Raw genomic sequence first — 17,255 nt, 5'->3', positions numbered from 1 at the left:
ATGGCCGAGGCAGGATTCGAACCTGCGACAGTAGCAGCAGCGCGGTTCCAGACTGAAGCGCCTAGAACCGCTCGGCCACAGCGGCCGACTCTCGTTGTTCAGTTACTAACGCAGTTGTTGATCACTTCAAAGCCGAAGATGGCTTTTGCTATCTTGTTTTACTTTTGCCTGTTAAGTTTTTCTCGAAACTGAATATTTTCATGTTGAGGAATGGGAAGAAACGATCTGTTTTACTTGGTAAAAAGCTTTCAGTAGCCAAGTTCTCATAAATTCGACTTAATTTTTAAACGGTTTCGAAAGATGTAACTGTCATCTTTTGGTTTTCAAAAAATTTTTGTTACAAAACGTGTTCATTGTAAGAAACTCATCCCATGTTGTCATTATTGTGGATAAAACATCTGTTATTGAAAAACACCTTTTGCACTTGGCCATTTCCGTATACGTAGCGCTCATAGATGATAGATTTTTAAGAATTAACAATCAGTAGTCAATGAGCGCCACGAATACTGACATGACCATGTGCACGAGGTGCTTTATAAATGTAAATGTTCCGTTTCTGACAAAACCTTGGTACAAAGTGCTATATCTTATCCACCATAATCAGAACATGGCATGAGTTCCATACAATGAACGCGTTTTGAAAAAAGTCTCGAAATATCTGCGAATTTTTCGCACTATTCGGACTAGAGTTATTCAAGATGATTTCTTTTATTTCATTAAATGGTCGTTCCTTCCTATGTAGGTGAGAGTCAGGAAAACGCGTTGGCTTTCAGAGGAGAAATCTGCTTATTGAAATTTCGTGAAAAGGCTTCGTCGCACCGAAAAATGCCTTTGTTTTAATGATTGCTATCCCATCTCGTTTATCATATTCGTGATACTCTCAATTATATTTTGCAATACTATAAAGCGAGCTTTCCGTCTTTGTGTTTTTTCGATGTCCTCCGTCAATCCTATTTGGAAAGGAACTTCCTCCTATTTTCTCTCATCATCATCATCAATATTACCATCATCATCATCATTCATCGTTATACTCGACGACGTAAACACGACACTATATGTTATACGCACTCTTCACAGTCAACGTCACAACAAAGTTACGCATCTAAGATCTCGGATATCCAAGTTGACAAACTAAATACTTGGATTATACAACAAATCACACGAAACATACGTGTTCAATATTCCATTTAAGTCCAATAAGATATAAGATATATCACATACTGTACAACATAATTAGTCCGGGGAGAAACGCTTACTGGAACTGAACATAATAAGTAGTTGATGTCTGTTGTGCTGTCGAAGACGTGCTTACGATTAGAAGACCGTAACCTAACGAGTTTTGGGAGAATCGCGAGACTGCAGTGAAACATAACAGAGAATTAAATAGGTTTTGAGTCTGATTAAATATGAACAGAAAGGTAGAAGCTTGGAAATGGTTTCCGCTAAGCAGGTATGGAGACTAGATTAGTGGGAGCAAGCGACTGGGTTTTACTGACAGAGCGATTACTGGCAACCGGAGAGCCCCGATGGACTACAGGTAGTTTGATCCTTAAGCATACGGCTGCCTAACGGCAGACCTGCTTTAACAACATGCAGGAGCATCAAATCAATCAACAGAGTGCAAGACATCGTATAAAAAATTGCTAAACATATCTACAACTAAACCATTCATTCCACCACAAATGTTTAGACTTACGGGGTAATAAATAATGTTATGATACAAAATAAAATTATGGCCGGTAATGGCATTGCTCTGTAGCCATCATCGAGCCAAAGAACGAGAATAGCACTGTTGTTGATAATTATTTCATAATATTAAGTTTATATGTCTAAGTGTGTCGAACCAGACCATTCTCCACAATTACACTGGTAAAATAAAGCAGTATGTAGCTATTAGTGAATTGATTTATTAGTTTATGATCAGTGTAGATTACAATATGAAAGAGGGTGCACCAGAAGCCCAAATAGGTAAGCGTTAATAAGACATATAATTAAAAACGGTAAGAACTGGTGTCAGCAGACACGTCATGACATAACCTGTCAATTAGAATATGCATTTTGCCTTCAGAATCATTAGTATAGGCTTGGTGGTCCATTTGCATATATGTCAAAGTGTCGTACGAAGTTTGTAACTCTGTGTGGAGCCGCTCGAGCTCTCATTGGTTGAAGTGTCATGACGTTGATGGTTGTTGTTGGTGGAAGAGATGCTCTTGGAAGCAGGAGAGGCGAAGAGACGAGAGAACAGTTCGAGACATCGATCGATAAGGAGAAACTAGTTTTCTGCCATCGGAGAGTACGATGAGTTGCTTGATTGAATCTTAGAGACAGTTCGCATCACTTATCGGATCAAAGATACGGGCGTCTAAGAATGCAGACGAAGAGACTTATGTATTGAGTATCAGTCGTGACTTGGTCTGAGTAGGGTTTCTGTCATCTTTCGTGTCGCACTAATTCAAGGGATGTGGTATATTTCAGTAATTAACTATATTTACGTCTAAAACTGCTTCTAGGACCACCGTTCAGTAGGAGTTACGACCTTTCTGAATCAACTACATGTTCTTAAAAGTTAGATCTGCAGAGTATTGCCTATGTTTATTACAAATGTTTCCCTGTTCATTACCTTATATTTCGTATAGCTTGTCTATGCTCGAATACAAGACCGCAGGATCACATTTAAACAAAATATTTTGCCACTACAAGCAACCCGAGCGAGGTGGCGCAGTGGCTAGCACACTGGACTCGCATTAGGGAGGACGTCGGTTCAATCCCACGTCCGGCCATCCTGATTTAGGTTTTCCGTGATTTCCCTAAATCACTCCAGGCAAATGTCGGGATAGTTCCTTTGAAAGGGCACGGCCGACTTCCTTCACCATCCTTCCCTAATCCAATGGGACCGATGACCTCGCTGTTTGGCCTCCTCCCCCAAACAATCCCAACTACAACCAACAGGGCGTAAAGTAGACGGCGTACGCCTCTTTCTTGTGTCATACACGAACCAAGCTTTATCCAGAGCCGTACATTTACCCCCCCCCCCCCCCCCACCCACCGTCTCATTAAAAGCAGGGCAGTATCGTAAGCTCACTGGGAGAAATGTTAAGTCACCCTGCTTAAAAGTGGTCTCCTTGGAGTGGTGCAGAGGACGCAGAACTAGTGCAAGGCGGTCATGTCACTCTCCACGGCTACTCAAAGAGCGCACATTCTCCACTGTCACAACGAATTATACCTTCCATTTCGTGCTTTTAATATCTACACCAACCAGGTTGTTGACAATGGTACGCATGTGAGGAAAAGTAAAAACATCACATTCGCTAAGAATATGATCATACTACATTGAAGCAAGGACACAGGTATCCTGCTGCTTACTAAAAGAGTAAGAGCTATCGCAAGCTGTCACGAGCCGGCACGGGATTGAACAGAGACATCTCTACCCTTTTTTGCCAGTGAACTGCGCTCCGCCCACTGCTACCTGTATTTTATGCGCATCGCGGCCAGCAGCTCTACTGCTGTATAAAGTCTCGTCCGTCACGGCATCCTTTCCTGCTGGAACGAAATACTTTACCAGTTTTTGCTCTGGTCAAAGAAACTGGATAACAAGAATCCTCAAGATGCAACGGTTCAGCGTTGGACCACTGGACAGATAAAATGATACTAGTAATGGACCGCACGGGATATTTCTCTCTCTTGGTTCTCTCGAATATTTAAACATAGAATTAACTCAGCTCCTTTGGGTTTGCGGTGACATGAAACCTGCACAATACGTCCCCCAAAATTGCTAAAAGAGTTTATATTTTTACATACGAGGTGTGTCAAAAAAGTTTCGGGAATTTTCTTAAAATAATTTTAATTTATTCTATATAAATATTATCTCTTTCAAAGTAGTTCCCATTAGCCGTCCGTGTGGTCGAGCGGTTCTAGGCGCGTCAGTCTGGAACCGCACGACCGCTACGGTCGCATGTTCGAATCCCGCCTCGGGCATGGATGTGTGTGAAGTCCTTAGGTTAGTTAGGTTTAAGTAGTTCTAAGTTCTAGAGGACTGATGACCTCAGATGTGTAGTCCCATAGTCCTCAGAGCCATTTGAACCAAGTTCCCATTAGATATTACACATTTATGCGAGCACTTCTTCCAGTCCCCGGCACACTTCTGGAACTCGATCTCTGCGATAGCACTTAACTCTTTCAACGATGCACTTTTAATCTCTTCTAAGCTTGTGAAACGCCGGCCCTTTAAGACTCTGTTTTTGTTTCTGTAACATAAAAAAGTCATATCTGGCCATATCTGGCAAATATGGATGCCGGGGCTTCATTACAGCCTTGTTTTTCGCCGAAAATTCACGAACAAAGAGTGGAGTATGAACAGGTGCATTATCGTGATGCAAAAGCCATGAACTGTTTCACCACAAATCCGGTTTTTTTCGGATTACTTCCCTCAAAAAGAGATGAACTCGTGGGTAGTACACCATAATGATCGTTTGACCATTTGGCTAGAATTCATTAACTATGCCGTTAAAATCGAAGAAAGCAGTGAGCAGAATCTTCACATTCGACCGCACTTGCCGAGCTTTTTTCGGTCTTGGCTGTACGGAATGCCTCCACTGGGACGATTGAGCCTTAGTTTCAACTTCATATCCAAACACCCATATCTCGTCACCTGGTATGACGCTCTTCAGCAGTTGTGAATCATTTTGACTTCATTTAGCGACTCCTGAGCAACTTCCATTAGCCGTAGTTCCCGCTCGAAATTCAACACCTATGGCACAAATTTTTATGTCACATGTTTCATACCTAAAACATCCGAAAATATTTCGTGGCATGACCCAGTTGATATGCCAAAACCATCAGCAACTTCTCTGACTGTGATTCGTTCAAAGTCATTCCTTTCATTTTTTCCATATTTTCATCGCCTGTTGATGTGCTCGAGAATCCAGAACGTTCGCCATCTTCAACTTCTTACGGTCATCTTAGAAACGCTAATACAACTCGTAAACACTTGTTCTACTCGTAGCAGACTCACCAAAAGCAATATTCAACATTTCTAAAACTTTGTTATATTTTATTCCTTATTTACAAGAAAATTTTACGCAAATTCCGTCATCCATTTTGAAAGCAAATAAGAAATGGCCACTCGTAAGCGAGCATACGAAACTTTCTTGGTAACTGACGACAGACTAAACTTCCAGATTATTTCAGACATGTTTACCGACGTAACAACGAAAAAGTGCGAATACAGCCTGCGAATACAGCCTGCGAAACTGAAAAATTCCCGATCCTTTGTGAACACACTTCGTATATTAATTCCAAAATTTTGCGGATAACTTTCGGAGAAAGAAAGATAACACGAAAGATAAGAGCATCGGAAATAGTGAGACAGTTCAAAAAACTGAGAGCTCCTTTTAACACGAGATTTCAGTTGCTTTAACCCATGTGATTTGTTGTCCGTCTAGCTGCAGAATACTTCCAACTACAAAAAGGTGGTCTTTCACAGATTTGTCATACCTGCTGCCAACAGCAAAACTGACACAGTTTATGACCCAGAGTTTGTAACGGTAAATGTCGGAAGTTGGACGAGACAGAAGAGGGAAAACAATCCGCAAAGAAAAAAGATATTCCATAAAGTGTAGGGGTTGCAGCCGGATGACGTCGATGTCTTACAACGATATTTCGGCTGACAATCAGTCAGCCATCTTCAGGCGAGTGTTTCACACTTACCCAAACATAGCTGAATGGATGTCAGCCAATATATCGTGACGAGATGTCGACGTCACCCAGATTCAACCCCGAGATGTCATGGAATACGAGCGCCGGCTAAACTTCAGAAATCATAACGGAAAAAACAAAAAACAGAATTACTGGCTTTCCCGAACGTAGACGGAAACGACTGAAAGACAAAGCATCGCAGTCATTTACATGGTCGCATAGCCATAGAGTGCAGACTTGTGGTCACATTCTTAGTGCTAAGTGAAATACTACTAATAGTGAATGCACAGTTTGAATTAATATCATACTGCGAAGGTTTTTTTCACTTTGTCATACGTAATTTTTAGATCAAATGACTGACGCAGTTATTCCTCAATCTTTCGATAAATGCTATTATATTTCCTTGAACTGCATTTTCTTGCATCTTACGCTGAAGCGATGTTCTAAGCATTGAGGTAAACAAATTAAAAGGTTACTTTTCGTTCAGAAACAGCTATCCCTACTTCTGAGTCTTGGTCATATTTTAGAGCAAATGAAACTATACGCTTCCAGAGAGCCCACGTTTATTGGACATTTTTTCTCGTTTTTGTCCACACTACCACTACTGCAAGTTACCAACCCTACACTCTTTGCAACACAAGAACCGGTACATGTATTCAACTGACAGAGGTATCAGAACAGTTTTCGTTTATAACTTTCGACTCGTTCGTTTCCGGTAGAGGGATCCTCACTTCAAATTAATACATTTATCGTCCACCATCATCCTAGAGAGTCTGTAACATCATCACGGATTCACGCCACGTATACGTACATTTACAGGGGCCCGCGCCTATAACTTTGACGCTCTGTAGTCTCGTTGCATGACGTTTCCGGACTCGAGTTCCTCTTCAAAATACGATATACTCACTCCCCTCTACAAGTCCTAGAAGTCTGTAACGGGAATTTCCGACCACCCTGTATATTTGTCACACACTTCGTAAACAGAATCCTCTTTCTATCAGTGATTTCATAGGTGGGGTCGGAATTAGCGGAACACGAATGGATGCGAGACAACAAATGAATCGTATTCAGTGATACAGACGGTTATTAACAGCAAAGTTCCTCCGTCTCAAAGTAAGCGTTCTATCAAAAGACAGATCTTACCATTATGATCACTTACAAAGAAATTGGAGTTTTAACTAAGGAATCTTTACATTTAACATCAGCATGAGGTCACTGGATGACATGAGTACTTAAGAAGGCGATATGAGCTCTACAGGAAGAAATTAAACAGTGTTCACATACCAACATGTACTGCTATTACAGGAGGGTTTCAAAGGGAAAAAAATCTAGGTACAATAAATTTGCTAAAAACATTATATACAGTGTACAGAGGAAGTGATATATACAGCAACAATTATCTGCTGATGTCCAAAATACTTTAAGGAATTCATCGTCGATTGGTTACGGCTGCTGCTCAGTAGGTTTTCACACATTCAGACAGTTTGTAGGAAATGTTTATAAATTATGTACAAACACTTCGTCGTACTAACAAGGGAACCTCCCCATCGCACCCCCCTCAGATTTAGTTATAAGTTGGCACAGTGGATAGATCTTGAAAAACTGAACACGGATCAATCGAGAAAACATGAAGAAGTTGTGTGGAACTATGAAAAAAATAAGCAAAATATACAAACTGAGTAGCCCATGTAAAAGATAAGCAACATCAAGGATAATGTAAGGTTAGGAGCGCCGTGGTCCCGTGGTTAGCGTGAGCAACTGCGGAACGAGAGGTCCTTGGTTCAAACCTTCCCTCGCGTGAAAATTTTACTATTTTTTATTTTCGCAAAGTTATGATCTGTCCGTTCGTTCATTAACGTCTCTGTTCACTGTAATAAGTTTAGTGTCTGTGTTTTGCGACCGCACCGCAAAACCGTGCGATTAGTAGACGAAAGGACATGCCTCTCCAATGGTAACCGAATACATTTGATCGCAAGGTCATAGGTCAACCGATTCCTCCACAGGAAAACACATCTGATGTATTCTATTCGACACTGGTGACGGCATGTGCGCCACATGACATGAATATGTTGTCGACCCACCTACCTTGTACACTTGGCGAATGGGTAAAAAGATTCTTCTGCCTTGCCCGATTTAGGTTTTCTTGTGGATGTGATAACCACTCCCAAAAAAAATTGATCACATCGGACGGACAGATAATAATTGTCTGAAAATAAAAAATTAAGCTTTTCACTTGAGGGAAGACTTGACCCACGGGACCACGGCGCTCCTGTGCTGACATTAGCCTTGATGTTGCCTGTCGTGTGCATGGACTACTCAGTCTGTATATTTTGCTTTTTTTTTCATAGTTCCACACAACTTCTTCCTGTTTTCTCGATTGGTCTGTGTTTAGTTTTTCAAGGCATGTCCACTGTGCCAACTTATAACTAAATCTGAGGGGGGCGCGATGAAGATGTTCCCTTGTAAGTCATCAACCAGTCCATCTATTAATGAATACCAGATCAAAATGCCTACAACAGTTCCTGAGATTAGCCTGCACATGCAAACGGCCGCTAGGAGGCGACTTCAGTTTGCATATGGAGAGAAGGGATTAATAGACCACAGGTATGGAAAGGTAACCCAGAACGTTTTCGATTGAGAAGTAGCACTGGAATGCTGGTTGTTTGTGAGAGGTTCGTGTTATGTTCCACGTAAGAAGGAGTAACGTCTACGAGCACGTATCGGAATTTGACAGCGGCAAAGTCGTGTCCTATCACACATGTGTGGAGGCTGTCAGGAGAACGAACAGTGCCAGATGGCATTCGTCATCGTCATTCGTGGCCACCACCTAACGGGATAGTGTTGGATGTCACTGAATACTTGAGCGATCAATTCTGGTAATTTGGACAGCAAGTGTTTTGTTTCTGATGTTTTGAACCCGGTACCTGCTATCTATCTTTGATGTCTCCGTGCCTTTATCATTCAACAAGATAACGCAAGACTGCTTGTTGATAGTGATGTTCTTCCTGCCTCGGAGGGTTTCCGGCTGCGGTCTTGACTACCAATTCACCACATATCCATTGGTAACATCTGATCAAGTGTTCATCAGAGACAGAGAGCCACTACGATTAAGCATAAGACTGAAGTAGTGTGAGTTGAGGTGTCTGCATCCGAGTTTAGTTCGACTCGATTTCCAGTGGTGTTAGAGCCGCCGCTGCTGCCTGATGTGGCAGCTCTGTGTACTAAATTTCGCACTCTGTATACCCGTAAATAGCCTATGAATTTAAACACGTATTCTTCCTACCATGCGTTATAGACAGAACAATTAAAAATTATTATTTACTTGCTGCAGTCATGGACTGTGTGGCTGATCCCGGCGGAGGTTCGAGTCCTCCCTCGGGCATGGGTGTGTGTGTTTCTCCTCAGGATAATTTAGGTTAAGTGGTGTGTAAGCTTAGGGACTGATGACCTTAGCAGTTAAGTCCCATAAGATTTCACACATATTTGAACTTTTTTTTTTTTCTATCCTTCCTGGTGCTGCAGTTTCATTGACCAGCATTGTAGATACAAAGTGGCGTGGACAGCTACACCATACTAAAGACCGGACGTAAGTTACTTTGAATAAAACGTGAAAGATAAACAGACGGAAATAAGTTAAACTGTCTTGATTTTACAGACCATTTTGCAATATTTTCCGTAAATTTGACAGGCACAGTTATTCAGATAAGTCTTCCGGAGGAAATAGAAAATAGAATGGTTCAAATGGCTCTGAGCACTATGGGACTTAACATCTAAGGTCATCAGTCCCCTAGAAATTAGAACTGCTTAAACCTAACTAACCTAAGGACATTACACACATCGATGCCCGAGGCAAGATTCGAACCTGCGACTGTAGCGGTCGCGCGGTTCCAGATTGAAGCGCCTAGAACCGCTCGGCCACACCGGCCGACTAGAAAATAGAACTCATCTCAAAAATTGAAGTGAATAAACAAAATTCATGTAAATATAAAAGATGCACAAAAATTCATAGAAACACAACAGAATGGAGTAGAGACATTTGCAGTAGATGGAAGAGTTGAGAAAATGGAGAGATGATATGTTTTGAGAAAGAATATTTACGGTAAGAAACACATATCCAGAAAAACAAAATTAAAATACCACAGTGGTACGACCAGAATCTTTATAAGCACGTGAATGCCTCACAATGAACTATAAGCTGGACAGAATAGAGGCACTTAAAATACAGATAGAAAAACAATGAATACAATGGCTGCAATGGCTGAGAAATGAGAAGTAATGAAGAGATCTACAAATATATAGAGAAAATATCAGCAATAATGGTTAAATGAAGATTAATCTTTTTTGTACACCTCTATTGAATGTATGAGAACAGGCCCGCGAAGCAAATATTCCGCTGAAATAAAACTTCCTGGCAGGTGAAAACTGTGTGCCGGACCGACACTCGAACTCGGGACCTTTGCCTTTCGCGGGCAAGTGCTCTACCAACTGAGCTACCCAAGCACGACTCACGCCCTGTCCTCACAGCTTCACTTCTGCCAGTACCTCGTCTCCTACCTTCCAAACTTTACAGAAGCTCTCCTGCGAAACTTGCAGAACTAGCATTCCTGAAAGAAAGGATATTGTGGAGACATGGCTTAACTCAGTTGGTAGAGCACTTGCCCGCGAAAGGCAAAAGTTCCAAGTTCCAGTCTCGGTCCGGCACACAGTTTTAATCTGCCAGGAAGTTTCATATTAGCGCACACTCCGCTGCAGAGTGAAAATCTCTTGCTGGAAATATTCCGCTATTTCCGGAAGTAGAAATCGACAGTAACATTGATTACAGAAATTAAGAAGCATCTAGAAAGAAATGTTCGGAAATACCGGACAGAAATCTTTTTAAGGATAAAATATTAAATTGAGAAGGCTTTCAACGCAGAAGAAATACGAAATTTGGAACCATACGTACAGAAGAAAGGTAATGACAACACGGGGAAAAGATGAAGGAGTGCTGGAGAAATGAAAAACGGCAAGGAAGGAAGAGGAATTGCATTTCTTATGTGATCCTAAAAATAAAAAAATAAAGAAAAACGGTTCCAACGTAGTGAACGAGTGCGGAGAAGCTGCGTGCGAACCGTTGCCTTCAACGCAAAGCGGGACCAGTGACGCAGTCCGCCGAGTGCAGTAATTGATTACCTGCGGTGGCGCAGGCGGGCTAATTGCAGGTGGGGAGCGCGCGGCGCCCCTCCCTGCCCACGCGACTACCCCCACCCCCCACCCTCAGCCTCTCCCTCACCCCCCTCTGGCAGCAGCGTGCGCGCGCAGGAGCCCCGTGCGCGAACGGCGCCTCAGAAGGCCAGCGGCCGCGCAGGTAGCGTGATGCTGGCGCCGCGCCACCACCAGACGCACGTCGCTGCCGCCGCCGCTGCGGCCGCCGCCGTCTCCAGGACGACGCAGTACAAGAAGGTACCGCTCGCCCGCCCACACCTTCTGAGCTGTCGTCGCGTGCCTCACCTCTTATGCCACATACATCACTATCAACACTACGCCAGAGTCACACTTTGCTAACCTCATGTTGTCACTGATTATTATTATTATTTTTTTTTTTTTGAGTTGACAATATTTATTCACCACGATCACGATTCCTTGCTCTTATGTCATTCTCAGGTGACAGCTTCATATGAAGTGCGTCAATGCATATCATTCATACCCTTGTGTGAACCGTGTTTACATATTCCACGTCCATAACAAGAAGGAGCCTTCGTCACTTATATAAAAAAAGCACCACTTCTTGTAATAATAACTGTATCACGTATGGTGGACGCACAGTGTAAATAAGTACTCGTGGATTCGACGCTAATTATTATATGAACTGCTTCGCAATTTTGTGTAAGGCAGGAAGTCTTCTGCCCTATTCTGCACCCATGTAAATGTAAACATCGTGACACAAGGACAGTGTCCTCTTGAAAGGAACAATACGCTTTGATGCATTTGATAGCGGAAATACTATTAGCCGACCACAACACTGTCACACGTGGGAGTAAGGGTGTATCGGTAGCTTAAAGTCATTGTTTATCGTGATATTCCAAGACGACACGATAAATCACTTGATACTGTATGCACAACTGTCTTGAAACCATCCACAGTGCGATGCGTTTTCCTTAGTCAGCACCGAACTTGTTTACTGTGACGTCATCACGTGTTTCCGATGACGGCCGCAGCAGGCCAAGTGCAGTAATATCGTGCTTGAGTCGTACGTTGTTTTGTATACATGATGAGGACTCGTGTTTTTTTTTTTTTTTCCACGTGGAATATACAAACGTGGTTGCTGATAAACATGGTTATTGATAAACATGGTTGTTGACACCAGGACACAGTGTCCTCTTTAAAGAAACAATATACATTGACGCACTTTACAGTGAGCTGTCACTTGACAATGGCGTAACACGGCGAAATCACGACTCTGGATACGCGTAATAATAGTTCATTCGGAATATGTTCTTGTCCTATCCAAACCGTTGCAGGACTATGATCACAAGTCAACAGAAAATACTTTCATTTATCGACGCCACTAGGCACGGAGTGTTTACCTCTCATCGCAGCAAAAATTTGACGATTGTAACTTCATTAAAGCAAATTAATCATCGATGAGCGAGTGCAGTTAAATACGCTTAACATGAAACTTTAGGAGATAAAGTATTTTTTCATGTTAAACGTTACATGTGACAAAACAAACTTTATTTTTGATCTTGTCAAAGTTTATTTCAAAGACACAAATTTAATTTTCTCCTCAGTTTACTCTTTTAGGTACGTACTGAAGATTCAGAGTGTATTGCTGTACATTATCGTTTTTTTGTGGAAAGAGATTGTACTTCTGCAGTGTCTTTTTTAACATAAAATCTTCAAGAAATAGTCCATAGTTTTCTACATTTCATCAGTCAAATGCGCATCTAAACAGCTCGAATAGCTTTCAAGGCGTTCTGCCTTGCTGACGTAACACGGACAAGGACTACACTGTCGAAACTATTGTTAAATTCGACATCGTCGTCGTCATCGCCAACGTCGAACGATCTTTCGAGCTACAAAATGTATCCGTCTATCACAATCGCCACTGTTTACACATCATCATCTCATCATCATCGCCTACAGCAAATTGATGCTCTGATATGTAGGACAATTCAATAACATAGAAGCTTTCACGATTTCCTTAGCATCGCATGTCAATAAATAAATAAATTGACGGTATATGTATTTAAAAACAAAGTACATGAAACGGTTTTAATGTACCCGAAAATTGATTGAAGACTTTTGACAGTTGCAACAGCGAAAGACAAGCTGTAAAATAGCAGTCAACCTTTCCTTTTTCTGGTGTAACGAAACTTATGCTTTACCGTGACTGTTACTGATACGGAATGAAACGAGTTTACTGTTACCAGTCACTGTTTATTTATTTTTACAAACGAATGTTCAAATCTCCATAATCAGGTGTATTTTCTCGGATTAATGTAACATGTTACTGATGTCTCACGACTTTTGGGCAACCGGTGTCACTGTCTCCAGTGGTTACAGGCTCATTTCTCTGTCGTGATACACGGAATTTAGCGTTTATTTAGTGTGATGATTTATACATTACATATATACCATCAACTTCGTGTTTACGAAGTGTGATGGTTTACATACGGTATATCACGACAGAGAAAGGAGCGTGTGACAACTGAAGACAGTGCCACAGACTACCCCGAAGTCCTAACACAACACCTACACACCACAATACTAAAATTCACCTGATGATAGAGCTTTAATCTTTCGGAACAAATTATCAAAATAAACAGTGACAAATAACTCTAAACTTGTTGTTCCATTCGCAAGATAAGCCAATAAATCTTGACGACGTCGAGAGTCGTTACAACTGAGAACTAATAAATGTATTCGACCGATAGGTGAAGTCTTTTCGTGTTAATCAGTTGTTATTTCACGTAGAAGAAAAGCACGAAATTACATGGTGATATGACGGGACTGCAGTATTACTTTGCGTAAATCTATCTTTCGTGTTAAGGGTTTTTAGTGTTAAACATTTTCCACTGTATGTTACTGTTTCGTTTATAACTGGCCAATTTTCGAGGGCTGTCACCGATTACTACAGCATACATATCAGCAACGTTTTGCACCGGTCGCACATTATTTATATCAGCTACTTGATTCGACGATGATGCCACCACTGACAAGTGGACTTTCTTGTATTTTATATGTGGAACTACTATTGTAGCCAGCAGATGTGTTTTCGTAGCCAGCGATCTGACGAGGAAATGTACATGCTCCAAGTTTACGCCCACTACGACTTTCGGTGGCTATCATCAGCATGGGGATTTCGTTATTTTTGCATTCATGGATCATATATGAAATGTGTTATTGACAGCACCTTCACAACGCTTAGTGTCAAAAATGGTTTTCATTGTCTTCTCACAGTAAAATCAGTATCTGTTCAATTCTAGTCCACGAATGAGGTTCCACAAGTAAAAAGCGATGCCCACCTGAAGATGATAGCATGATCGTCGAAACATCTACTCAAAGAAAATGAATCGAGATGCAGAACAACGTGAAACTTGGGGACCCATGATAGTAAAAATCAAGAAACATGATCTGCAGAACCATTAAATTATTTCTACAAAGTGGCATAAATTTCTCATCTTATAATGAGCAAATCTGTTCGCATATAATATGTGGTGGTGTGCTGGTAGTTTTTTTAAAACTTTTGCTTAATCTTATTTTATGTATTTATTTTAAGTGTTTATGTATTTTATGTAGGAGGAAATATTAATGAAGGTCCAGCTTTGCAAAACGAACTTATTTCTGTTTTCATACGACAAACATATTTCAATGCAGCTGAGTTGTTCTCAATACATGCTCTTTATTTAATAACCAGAAATTTTGTCCATAAATGTTTTGTAAGACTTAGCAAAAAGGTCTCTAGTTTGCAACTATTTTTTTAAAAAATTTGTATGTAAGTCGAAATATTTGCAGACGTTGGCCTCACAAAAGAATTCTTATCCAAGAATCACGAAACTAGTATATTCCTATGATAGTCGCATATTTAAGATGGAAAACTTACTAATTTCTCATGGAATGATGAGCCTTCAGTCTTCCTGAATGAGTTCTGATAAGGAAACTAGTATCTGTACAAATTAAACATTCACTTTTAGCCAACTCTACCTCTATTTATCTTTCTTGCACTTGTTAAGCATACTTTTAAGATATCACTTTATTTAATAACTAAGTCTCATCCTCTCATCCGTACAATGATCCATGGAGACTCAAACAAGTACAGTACGATACTTATTGTATGTTACAAAACTAGAGTGTCGAGGGTGACTTTCGTTTCCTGCTACTTACATTTATATAAGTGCTCTGTCAAACTTCTGAAAATACTTTTTTGATATTCCTCGCAACTAACAGTACCTATCATCTTCTATAGTTTTGTTTGTAAAATGACTAAGAAATTCATATGAAAGGAACCTGTACATTTTATTAATACTTGTTGCACGAAATTAAATAATTTAAAGTTTCCTTTTTCTGACCAACGTGCAAGTTTCTGTCACTTTTAATTGTAAACTAAGGAGAGGAGAAAGTATAATCAGAAGTGTTGTACGGAGGTGGTGTTGTACAGCTGTAATTAATGTTAAGAACTGCATTATGCAATACACAGCTGTAACGGTATATTATATTACAGATCATCGATTTCGGTCTAGGATCAGACCATCACTACCAAAGAACAACAGAAACACACATATCACAGCGTGAAAGGTAAAAGTATACAGCTGTTACTTGAAGCAACAGCAAATATATCACATCACTGTAATAAAATACTTACAAAAGCATTTCAGCTAAGCATTTTCGTAATTATAGTACCAGTTTTCAGATGTACACTGTTCCATCATTACTGTTAGCTATATGTGTAAAGCAATGTGTCCATTTCCCCTCATAGTCGTAAATTGTTATTGATTGTTATTAATAATCGACGTCTCAAGTCGGTGCACTTTCTTTTGCTTTCAATGTTTCTTTGACCTACTCCGGTCAGAGTTTACCACACAGTTAACGCTATGCGGGCAAATGGACACAATGTTATACATATACAGCTAATAGTAATGATGGAACAGTGTACATCTGATAATTAGTACTATAATTACGCAGATACATAGCTGAGAAGCTTTTGCAAGTACTTTGCTAGAGCCATATAAGTTTTAATGTAGTTATTGTTGTTTCAAGTAACAGCTGTATACTTCTATTCACAAACTTTGTCATACGTGTTTCTGTTCTTATTTTTTAGAGTGGACCCGACAACGGTCTGATCCTAGACCGAAATCGATGGCCTGTAATAAAATATACCGTTATAGCCGCGTATTACGTAATGCAATTCTTAACATTAATTTCCAAAACTCAGTAGGAGTGCAAATTGTGGACTTTTGATGTTCGTCGTAAGTTTCATCTGCAAGGTCAGTGTAAGAGGGTGTATTGATACGATAACTCAACTGGAATAGAAAATCGAGAAATTCTATTGTCCCACTGTATATGCTATTATCTAGTCCCCATTACGAGAAGCAGACGTTGTTTCCACAGGAATTCTAAAAAGTAATCTGACTGAAGTAAATAGTCCTCTAGGAGGCACTACTGAACACAGTTGATTGGAAGGCGAGCGTAGCAAAGTTGGTCTAGGCGTCACACGGTGGGTTCGTATTTCCGTCCTTTCCTTTAACGATCAGCTTGCTTATTTCTTTCTCTTCTTGTTTCTGGCTCTTCAGTAGCCTTAACTTAAAGTTACGGTGTCACCAGTTTCAGCAAACGTACATTAAATGTTATTTAACATCAAACACCATCGTATTGGTTAAATGACGTACAGAAGAGATAATACTGCTTAACAGTATTTTAGTCAAGATTCCATGTATTGAATCTGAGTCAGACATTTTAATCACTTTTTGTTTTGCTACTCTTATGAACATTTACTTTTCTCTTTATACTAAATAAATTAACAAAGGATGGAGCTGATCCTCCTTGGTACACAAAACGAGTTAGAACACTGTTGCAGAAACAACGAAACAAACAGGCCAAATTTAAACAGACGGAAAATCCCTAAGGCTGGCGATCTTTTGCACAAGCTCGAAATTTAGCATGGACTTCAAGGCGAAATGCTTGTAACAGTTTCCACAACGAAACTTTGTCTCGAAACCTGGCAGAAAATCCAAAGAGAGTTTTGTCGTATGTGGAGTATGTTAGCGGCAAGAAACAATGCCTTCTCTGTGCGATAGCAATGGGGATACTATCGAAGACAATGCTGCCAAAGCAGAGTTACTAAACACAGCCTTCCGAAATGCATTCACAAAAGAAGACGAAGTAAATATCCCAGAATTCGAATCGAGAACGGCTGCCAACATGAGTAACGTAGTAGTAAATATCCTAGGAGTAATGAAGCAACTTAAATCAATGAAAGCAAGTCTTCTGGTCCAGACAGTATACCAGTTAGGTTCCTTTCGGAGTATGCTGATGCATTAGCTCCATACTTAACAATCATATACAACCGTTCGTTCGACGAA

The 17,255-nt window shown here is 40.5% G+C and overlaps 1 protein-coding gene across 1 annotated transcript in view; it reads left to right on the top strand.

Annotated features, from left to right (window-relative positions):
- Positions 1 to 11,034: 11,034 nt before the first annotated feature.
- LOC126455966 (enhancer of split mgamma protein-like) overlaps positions 11,035 to 17,255 on the top strand; it is a 128,607-nt gene continuing 122,386 nt past the window's right edge. The window contains exon 1 of the mRNA XM_050091723.1: positions 11,035 to 11,136. Coding sequence (XP_049947680.1) covers positions 11,050 to 11,136 — 87 coding nt within the window. The 5' untranslated portion in view covers positions 11,035 to 11,049. The remainder of the gene's footprint in view (positions 11,137 to 17,255) is intronic.

Source organism: Schistocerca serialis, chromosome 2 (genome assembly GCF_023864345.2).
Source record: "Schistocerca serialis cubense isolate TAMUIC-IGC-003099 chromosome 2, iqSchSeri2.2, whole genome shotgun sequence".
Lineage (NCBI taxonomy): Eukaryota > Metazoa > Arthropoda > Insecta > Orthoptera > Acrididae > Schistocerca > Schistocerca serialis.
Note: the sequence above shows the minus strand (reverse complement) of the source record. Positions and strands in the feature narration are given on the sequence as shown.